At 38.2% G+C, this 10,003-nt stretch overlaps 1 protein-coding gene across 1 annotated transcript in view; it reads left to right on the plus strand.

The window, feature by feature from the left end:
- Positions 1-10,003, plus strand: part of LOC107601674 (SNF-related serine/threonine-protein kinase-like) — a 69,648-nt gene that overhangs the window by 7,698 nt on the left and 51,947 nt on the right. The window contains exon 2 of the mRNA XM_016293930.1: positions 6,419-7,136. Within this exon, the coding sequence (XP_016149416.1) occupies positions 6,548-7,136 (589 nt within the window). The 5' untranslated portion in view covers positions 6,419-6,547. The remainder of the gene's footprint in view (positions 1-6,418; positions 7,137-10,003) is intronic.

Consider the following 10,003-nt stretch of genomic DNA (forward strand, 5'->3'; position numbering starts at 1 on the left):
TATATATATATATATATATATATATATATACTGTATTTATATAAATTATTTATTATTATTATCATTCGAGCTTCATGTTAATGTTAATTTAATGTTTATGCTAATTGTATTTGTTGTTTGTTGATTTTCAAATATAAAACTTATTGAAATGTTTTCAGTGAGTGTATCAGTTCTTTTTGAACATTTTCATCTAAATTTAACAAAACCGTGATGGTATTGATAATCGTGATAACTTTGGTCACTGTAATCGTGATATGAAATTTTCATACCGTTACATCCCTACACTGTATTCAGCACTGGGCTACAATAATTTGTGAGCAGCATGAAAGTACATGTTTGTGTTTTTGAGAACACCTTTGTGCCAAACATTCATTCATAGTGTTAACACTCACACTACTTTTATATATTGTGGTTTTATATGTTAAAACATTAAACAAACATCCTGGCGTTGTGAGACATTTAGACAATGAAATATCACATATTTCAAAATGTTTCACTTGATTTCAAACATGTAGTCAGGAATTAGAAAAGTCCAACTAGTAAAATGTGTATAAGTTATGTCACAATATCAACAACAACAGATGCAAGTAATCTTAGGCTACTCATCAGAGTGATATTCTCCACTGGATCTAGCTGTGCGACGCATTGCGTTGTGAGGTCAATTCTGGGTTATTTCTATCAACGCATCGTCTTCCAGAAACAAAAAGTAGCCGGGATGAACTTTTCATGTTTGTTTACGCGGAGGCGATGTGGGCGTTTACATGCGCGCGTTTCACATGGATGTTTAGAATCTGAAAAGCACGATCGGCTCGTGGGCGGGACCGCATTAGATATAATGAGTTGGGACGGGAAAACTGGACATCGCGTATGTTTCATACGGATTACTTTAACAGAGTGCGGAGAACGCACCCGATCAAAACTGACAAAGTATTTTAGTTATTTTAGTATTTTAGTTATTTTCGCGGTCATAAAGAAAATACGAGACCAACTGCACCAGTGTGTGCCACTTTATAACGCTTGAGCAATTTAAGTTTGCTTGGATGTCAGTCGCGGTGGTTGTGACAAAGTGTGTTCATCGGTGGGACTTTTGGCCATGCATTCATCATAGATTTGTCTGTGATAGTTCTGCAGGTACTGATACAGGTTGGTTGTGTTGCCTCGCGAGGTCTACACAGACGTTTGGCAGGTTTTACAAAGTACTTGCCTTTGAAGTACATCAGAACGTCGAAATCCAAAATAATTCCAAACATATGCGTGCTTTTTCATTTAGGTACCAAGTCGTCTGCAGGACTTTGCTCTTCTGCAGACACACTTTGTTGGGAAGTTGACCTGCTGCTCCCGCTCGCGCTTATCTATTCCAAATGGCGTTATTTGCTGGTTCAGTCAGCACGTGTGTTAAAATGCCCCCTATTTGTTAAACTCTGCATCAAAGTAAAATGCGCATGAAGCAAACTGTCAAAAACTACGTAGATGCTTGTAACATATTTGATAGTCCTTCATCGAAATAATCATGCGTGCTTTTTCATTTAGGTACCAAGTCGTCTGCAGGACTTTGCTCTTCTGCAGACACACTTTGTTGGGAAGTTGACCTGCTGCTCCCGCTCGCGCTTATCTATTCCAAATGGCGTTATTTGCTGGTTCAGTCAGCACGTGTGTTAAAATGCCCCCTATTTGTTAAACTCTGCATCAAAGTAAAATGCGCATGAAGCAAACTGTCAAAAACGACGTAGATGCTTGTAACATATTTGATAGTCCTTCATCGAAATAATCACAGCTCTTGCGATTTGAAAATCGCACCCTTTCAAATCGCGATTTCGGTTTACAAACGATTAATCATGCCGGCCTAGCTTCCCACTAGCGCAATATGGAAATATCTGCTAAGTGTGCTACTTACCTTTGTCAACCTGGCAACCATGTGCACGCACTCTCTCTCCACTGAGGATAAACACGCTTGCTTTCTGAAAACACCGGTTAGCTTGCAGTTTAGCGATCTCCACTTCAATATTCTGTTCTCAGAAAAGTGTAATTCATTAAGTGTTCATTCATGAGAGAGAGAGAGAGAGGCCGTGTATGTATGAATTACCACCGTTTTGCCACGTTTCTCTATTAACCGTGAAGCTGTGGCTTTAAATGCTTTAGAAACGATGATGTTACCAGCTTCTTGAGAAAGATAATGTAGCTCTTTAGAGATTAAGCTATTTTATTGATAAAATTGCGGAGCAGTGCTTAAAAGTTTGTCTGAGTGCTAAAAAGAATGTCTGTGTGCACGCGCAGCATGATCTGACTAAATGTAGTCAGATGTATCGTATCATGACTTTGCTGGTGATACACAGCCCTAATATATAGACCCCCCCCCCCCAATCCTCTGGTAATACCGGTATTACCGGTGTTGTCACACGTCGATTAACCGGTGGGAAATTTTCATCACTGTCACAACCAAGTCAAACAAGTCAAAGCAATTATAAATGTGACGCTTGGGAAAAAAGCCATATCTAGAATGTAGGGCTGGACCAGAATATTTGAATATTCATTCGGTGGGTTGGCATTCGATTTTCAATATTGAGATTCGAATATTATTATTATTTTTTTTCCCGAACACCTGGCATCCCTCGCGAAATATCAATCGCCCATGAGTGAACGTCATGAACATCATGATTCCGTTCATCTGGAAGAGAAGACAAAAATGCCGAAGACTTCAGCTGTGTGGGAGCACTTTAAATTGAGTGAGGACAAGACAAAGGCAGTGTGTCAAATATGCGATTTGAAACTGGCCTACCGCAACAGCACATCAAGTTTAAAAAATCTGTAAAAATTCTGTAAGTAGTACTCCTATAGTATATTTTTGGTATAAACAATGAGCTGCATTTATCCGCAATGTTAATCAGTAATTTTACACATGATAAAAACGTGCACTTAATTTGTTTGGAAAATACTTGTGAATACGGTAGTCAAAAAAAAAACTACAGTAGCCCAGCCACCGTCGTTTTGATTTTTTTATAGTAATAAAAATCATTTAGTTCAGTAAAAGAACAGACACCACAATTAAAAACTGAACGCGGCTGCTCAATGCAGCGTGCCGAACGACAGTCGCTTCACAGATCAGATTTCATTTCTCCAGTGAGGAGAGTGAGTCGAGCTGAATGACAAGAAGAGTGAGGTGAGACCGACAAGATGATCGCGGATGATTTAGTTTCGAAACAAAATGCAAAAGTGCCTGTTTGGCAGTATTTTGGAATATGAAAAGCCTGTTGACTTTTGCCGTTTATCTAAGGTGATTTTGGAAGTTTTTTTTAAACATTCGTTTCTTATCTAATTGGTTCCACAGTGTTTGCTGATTTTTACTTTATTTAAACTGTGTAATTTATTTATTTTATTTGACATCAAGGTGTATGCCGTTCCTCCAAGCTTTCTTAACCCTGTGTTATACTTTCCGTGTCCGCTATGGTATGCGTGACGTAAAAATCGACATCGGAGAGTGTGCGCGAAGGCTCTGCGCGGACATCCGCGTGCCTCCCGTTTTCTGTGACTATTTTTTGTCAGTAGGCTACTGCTGATTTTTACTTTATTTAAACTGTGTAATTTATTTATTTTATTTGACATCAAGGTGTATGCCGTTCCTCCAAGCTTTCTTAACCCTGTGTTATACTTTCCGTGTCCGCTATGGTATGCGTGACGTAAAAATCGACATCGGAGAGTGTGCGCGAAGGCTCTGCGCGGACATCCGCGTGCCTCCCGTTTTTTGTGACCATTTTTTGTCAGTAGGCTACTGTGCATTAGGGCTGTGCGATTAATCGAAATCGAATCGAAATCGCGATTTGAGACGTTGCGATTTCCTAATCGCAAAGCCTGTGATATGGACGCGATATTACTCTGTTCCAGAGCATATGCATGACTGCCAGCCTTGAGTTGCAGTCTTACTAACCAATAGAGTGAGCGCACCTCCATTCTCCCCAATCAGCACTGCTTTAGCCAACTGCGTAAACACCCACCATTAAAAAAAAACAGAGAGCGGGAGAGAGACAGAGTGGGATTATGGCATATACTGGGTCAGATCGATAGTTAGGCAAATTAAAACTGAAGAAAAATGTCTGCAACTTAAGCTTCGAAATGACAGACAACAGATGAAATGAAACATTCAGCACATTTTCCACTTGCTCTTAAAATCCCAAATACTTAAAATGAATAAATCAGCCTATATAACATATGTAATACTTTAATAATTGACTTAAGAAATACAGTTCTTTATTTATAAAAAATAAACAAATATTTTCTGTGAAATTCAGTAATTAAGTTAATTCTGTAAAAGTAGTTATACCATTATAATCTTTCCTGCTGAAAAAAAAACAATAGAACCCCTCCAAAAACACAATAAAACATGTAATGGATTTCAGGGTAATAATGGGAATTGTATTGGGTTTTAATGTAACCTATAATGTGGTGTCTATTTGATGGATTCTATTGGTGGGATGTAATCTGGCAGATGGCAACCAAAAGAACAACAGTAATTCCTATTGGAATAATGCCCAAAACAAAAAGGAATTTTGTAATGGTTTAATGGAAACTATAAGAATTTCTGTGATGGTTTCTATTGTTTTTTTCAGCAGGGTAATGATACCCATACTTGTGCTGCACATCATTGGCAATATTGAGCTGAAGCTTGACTTTGCAAATTTAAAATCGCAAATCAAATCGCAATCGCAATATCTGTCAAAAAAAATCGCAATTTGATATTTTCCCCCAAATCGCACAGCCCTACTGCGCATGCGCAGGTTGTGTGAAGAAGCCTGTTGCTACTCGAACCTGTACAATCCGTCGATAAAACAATATAAAGACAGCCAGATGTGCAATAACTCTGGGCAATTGTTTGTTCACATGTTTGTTTCCGATCTACTACGCATGTATGGAACACATCCGTGGAGCAGACCATCAGCGTATGCTTTCGGTAGTATAAATACAAGTAGTTCGCATATGCGTCCGGATTTATCATGCAGAAAGTATAACACAGGCTTTATTCGTTTTGCTAATAAATGTTGTACGTTTCTTATTTATTTGGTTATATATTATTGGCTACATGTTAACTTATTTCCAGTTTTGTATACCTATTTAAACTTTATGTAAGTTATTTGTTATTTTATATTAGGCATAGCCTGCCCTATAGCATGGTGTATTTTTATTCGTTTTGTTAATAAAAGTTCTATGATTTATATATAGGTTAAAGTAAGTCTGACGTTGTATTTTGTTGTTGCATTCAAGCAATTGACGCTGAATTGCCGCTAATTCGACAGTAAAAGTAAAATGTGCACGGCGCTTTTAAGCTATTTAAAAGCGAAGGAAAGTGAGGAAAAGAGGGACAATTAAAACAAACTAAAAACGAACAATTGCTTTACGCCGAATTGCCGCTATTTGAAAGTCAAAGTAAAATGCGCACGCCGCTTTTAAAAGCGAGGAAAACAGGGAAGGCCCCTGCCCCCACAGTGATACCAGTATTATCTGTGTTGTCACACATCGATTAACCGGTGGGAAAATTTCCTCACTGTCACAACCCTATTCTCAAAATAATAAAAATGCAAACAGACAGACAGACACACAGAGATTCCTGCCTTTTATTAGAGAGAAGAATGTGTTCAGCCCCCTCCCTCCGAAACTTCGAATATATTCGGTGTTGATTACTACCGAAGATTCGAAGCTAAAAAAAATAGTATTCGGACCAGCCCTACTAGAATGCAGAATTTCATATATAATTCAGAATGGACTAGCAACAAACTAGTAACACCAACTTGCTAAAAAGCACTCTCAACACCTGGCATCAATTTTGAATGTAAGAACCTCTCAAATTTCCTTCAGAAAATGTAAAATGCAGTGCTGTATAATAATAATTTTGCGTTTAGGTAATCTTGTTCATTTTATACGTCATCTTTTTCTAAAGTGTGACATGATTTTTGGAGATATGGAGAATAAATAGGATGGTACGAACATGTGAAAGTCATGTAGCTCTCATGGCAGTCATCTCCAGCACTGGCCTGAAGTTAATGCCACTTAAATTGAATCAGCCCTTTTAGGAGGCAGCCTCTCCTCTGGAGCACCAGCTTACTTGCCAGACTTGTGGCTTTTATTTTTTCACTAACAAGAGGAAATCAATACAAATCTATGATGGTCCATGTTGAAGGCTTGTGGCAGTGGAAGCACTCTGTGGCTTGGCATGATGGGAGTACTCTGATATTCAGTGCAATCTGCTATTTGGCAATATAAACATTTGAATCCTTTATTATTGCAACTAGAATAAAGAGTTAAAATTGGCTCTTAAACTGGAGTAAAACACATTGGTTACTGTGTTTGTCGATAATTGTGCCTGTTATCAATTTACAACTGTTTGCGTTCTTATGAATAATTTTTGTACTTGTGTATCTCTGATTAACAGGAACCTGCCATCATGGGATTGCCGTTACCAGCCAATGTGCTGAAGTGAGCTGGATTTTCCCTCCGGTTTAACCCCCACCCCTCCCCCAGGGGCCACTCCCCCCTCCCTCCCACCGGAGGACCAGCAATCATGGCGGGAATCAAGCGCGGGGACGACGGGAAGATCGCTGGTTTATATGACCTGGACAAGACGCTCGGCCGTGGCCATTTCGCCGTGGTCAAACTAGCACGTCACGTCTTCACCGGCGAAAAAGTGGCAGTCAAGGTAATTGACAAGACCAAGCTCGACACGGTCGCGACTGGTCACCTGTTCCAGGAGGTCCGTTGTATGAAACTGGTCCAGCATCCAAACATTGTTCGGCTCTACGAGGTCATCGACACGCAGACAAAGCTCTATCTGATCTTGGAGCTTGGCGATGGTGGTGACATGTTTGATTACATCATGAAGCACGAGGAGGGACTGACCGAGGAGCTGGCCAAGAAATATTTCGCCCAGATCGTGCACGCCATCTCGTACTGTCACCGGTTGCATGTGGTTCATCGTGACCTGAAGCCAGAGAATGTGGTGTTCTTTGAGAAACAGGGCCTGGTCAAGCTCACCGACTTTGGCTTCAGTAATAAGTTTCAGCCGGGAAAGAAGCTGACCACCAGCTGTGGCTCGCTGGCTTATTCTGCCCCTGAGATCCTGCTGGGAGATGAGTATGATGCACCTGCTGTGGGTAAGTGTGTTTGTAACTCTGGATAGTAACTCAGCTCAGTAATTCTGACTCCAAAGTTCAAAACGAATAAATGCCTATGCACATTTTATTTCCTCATTATTTTAGTGTCTTGAAAAACTGTTTTGGGATTTCAGTGATTTTATCATGTGTTAAGAATGTTGTTTGCCATAATGTTCATAGCGGTAGGTTGAGGAAACCGTCTTAACCACCATACTAAAAATATATGGTATTCAGAGTTATTATTAACAAACTAAAACCATAAAAAATTGTTTTGCATGAAATAATCATTAACTGAAAGAAAATGTAACTTAAAATTATTATATACATAACTTAAATTGATTGAAATTAAATTATATTTTGTTTTCTGCTGGAGCCAGTAAAATTGTTGGCAACTAAGGCCATCAGGATAAAATCAATAATGTTGAGCCTCAAACAAAGTTCTGGCAAATTTTGGGTCACAGCCTGACATCTAATGAAAATCCAGTAAGAGCTCTGTAATTGAGAGATGAGATCTTACAGTGATCACTATAAGATCTTACTGAAGTTACGTTGTCAAATATTTTTCCATGACACTGTAAAAAAAAAAAAAGCAAGCCAAACAATAAGATTAGCTCATTTGGTCACATGTTTTTATTTTTATTTTTATTGAGTGCCACTTATTGCCAGAGGGTATATTTGCATTTCAGTCATGTTTTCCGGGCTGAGGTTTTGTACCGAACATTCGTGTTGGTGTGAACGTGCTTGTACAATTGCCAGAATTTGGCAAATCCAATTTCCCAGAAATGAAAAAATGGCATGAAAACAGAAAAAACGAATATAGCGTGAAAATATGAAAATAGCATGTTATCTGTTTTTACATACTTGCATTTGCCGTGTGGTAAACTGTCCCAGTGTGAGCAGGACTGATCAGTGGTTTAACAGCAGCATGATCTATTGATTTATTGAATTATTTGTCACTGTAAGGCATCTCCATACTGCTGCCAAAAAGACGGCTTAACCTCTTTATCAGAAAACATGTCAGAACAACCTCCTTAACCCTAGATAGACCAAGTGCGGTTCTTGTCAGTTATGAAGAGGAACTGTCATTTGAGCTTCTTGTTCTGGATCATTAGGTTATGAATTCCTGAAGTGCGTTGGCGGATTCCTTTCATCAATGTTGTGTTAGCTCCTCAAGATAATGAACACAAGCGTGCAAGTTTATGCAGGCTGGGGCCTAACCTTTCCAAGGCTAAAGAGGTGGTAGAGGCGTTAGGCATGTCGGGGCATGCAAAGCTCCAATCCAACGACTTGGAGTCCAATCCATTGCAGGGAGATGAAGGAAAGATTTTTTTCTAAGTAGCTAAAGCATCTCCTGCTTTGCCTCACTAAGACCAAGTGGACCAAAAGTGATTTGTGCCGGCTGATGTCATTGTTTTAGCACTTGATATGAAATATGCAAATCAGATAATGCCCTCCTCATTTAATGAATTGCTGGAGCCATGATCACTGATGATGAAGATTAAAACTGTACACAACCACTTTTAAAATAAATAAATAAATTCTATAGTTTTGAATAAAAAATATAGCAATGATTTGATCAGTACCATATCACTTAGATTATTGATTTATATTTAATTGTGCATGCTCAATTATCCTAGTTTTAAATGTAGAATATATTTAATATTCACTTATTTTAATCTTTAAAAAATCAAATTTATTAACTAGTCACTAATAAAAATTGCTACACTAAATGTAACAATTTTCAAAATGAATACCTATTTTTCATCATTTATACTGTTGGGGTGCCAAAACGTGTGTGTATCATTTTAAATAGTTTTTAGTGTTTTATTTTTGTTTATTTTGGCAGAATGTAGAATTTTAGCCAATTTTATGACATTTATTGGTTCTCTGGCATAATATAAAAAAAATAAACAAGTATCAGCTTATCTGTGTTGGCCACAAATGTATTATCAGTGTAATATCATAATATCCATAAAAAATAGGTGTGTTTGTGCTAGGGCTGGACAATAATTCAATATCAATATGTATTGCGATTATAATTTTCAATAAAGGTGATATGATTTTTAAACACATTTCCGATATTTCGATATACATTGCCAGTGTTTCCCATACATTGATTTATTTGTGGCATTTGACTTCAATGAATAAACATGAGCAGGGCTCGCAAAATCGCTAGCCTGACGTCCCGGGGCTATTGTGTTTTCCAGTTGGGCTACCAAAATGTACCACCACTCTATCTTAAATGCAGATCTCCCACTGGTCCTTAAAAACTCCTAAAGTGAGTTGTTTAAAAAAGTTAAAAAGTTTTAAATACGTTAAATTGTATGAGAAATGTCTTAATTATAATTTTAAGAGGTCTTACAGTTGGGGACGGAAAGACGAGAGTCGCGATACGGCTGGATTAAACTTCAAAAGGCAATGATGTCATTGAATAAATATAAGCGCTGCACGTTTCAAGTCAAAACGCGGCGCGGATGTCTTTATTTGAATGTATCTGAAGGAAACTGACTGTCCTCAGAAACGTGTCGTTGGCATTTTAATTTCATTTGACCTATAGTTCCTGATAAAGCAGCGTTTATGAGCGCAGAGCTGCTTTGAGTACTGCCGTTACCGGGGAAACCGCAATATTTCAGCGCTCCTAAAGCGCCACCTCGTGGCAGAGAATGAATTTGCATTTCCAACAAGCCTTTCTTGCCGTTTATGGTCAGATCAATGCAAATATAAACTTATGGTTTTATGCAGCAAACACATAGAGTTGTAAATGAGAAATGTTAATGTGCCTTCTAAAAATCTAAACAATTAAGTGATATTTATACGATTTAAATTGACATCATAATTTATATGCTTGATTTATCCCTTTTCATAAA

This window comes from Sinocyclocheilus grahami, unplaced genomic scaffold (assembly GCF_001515645.1).
Source record: "Sinocyclocheilus grahami isolate Dianchi unplaced genomic scaffold, SAMN03320097.WGS_v1.1 scaffold310.1, whole genome shotgun sequence".
NCBI lineage: Eukaryota > Metazoa > Chordata > Actinopteri > Cypriniformes > Cyprinidae > Sinocyclocheilus > Sinocyclocheilus grahami.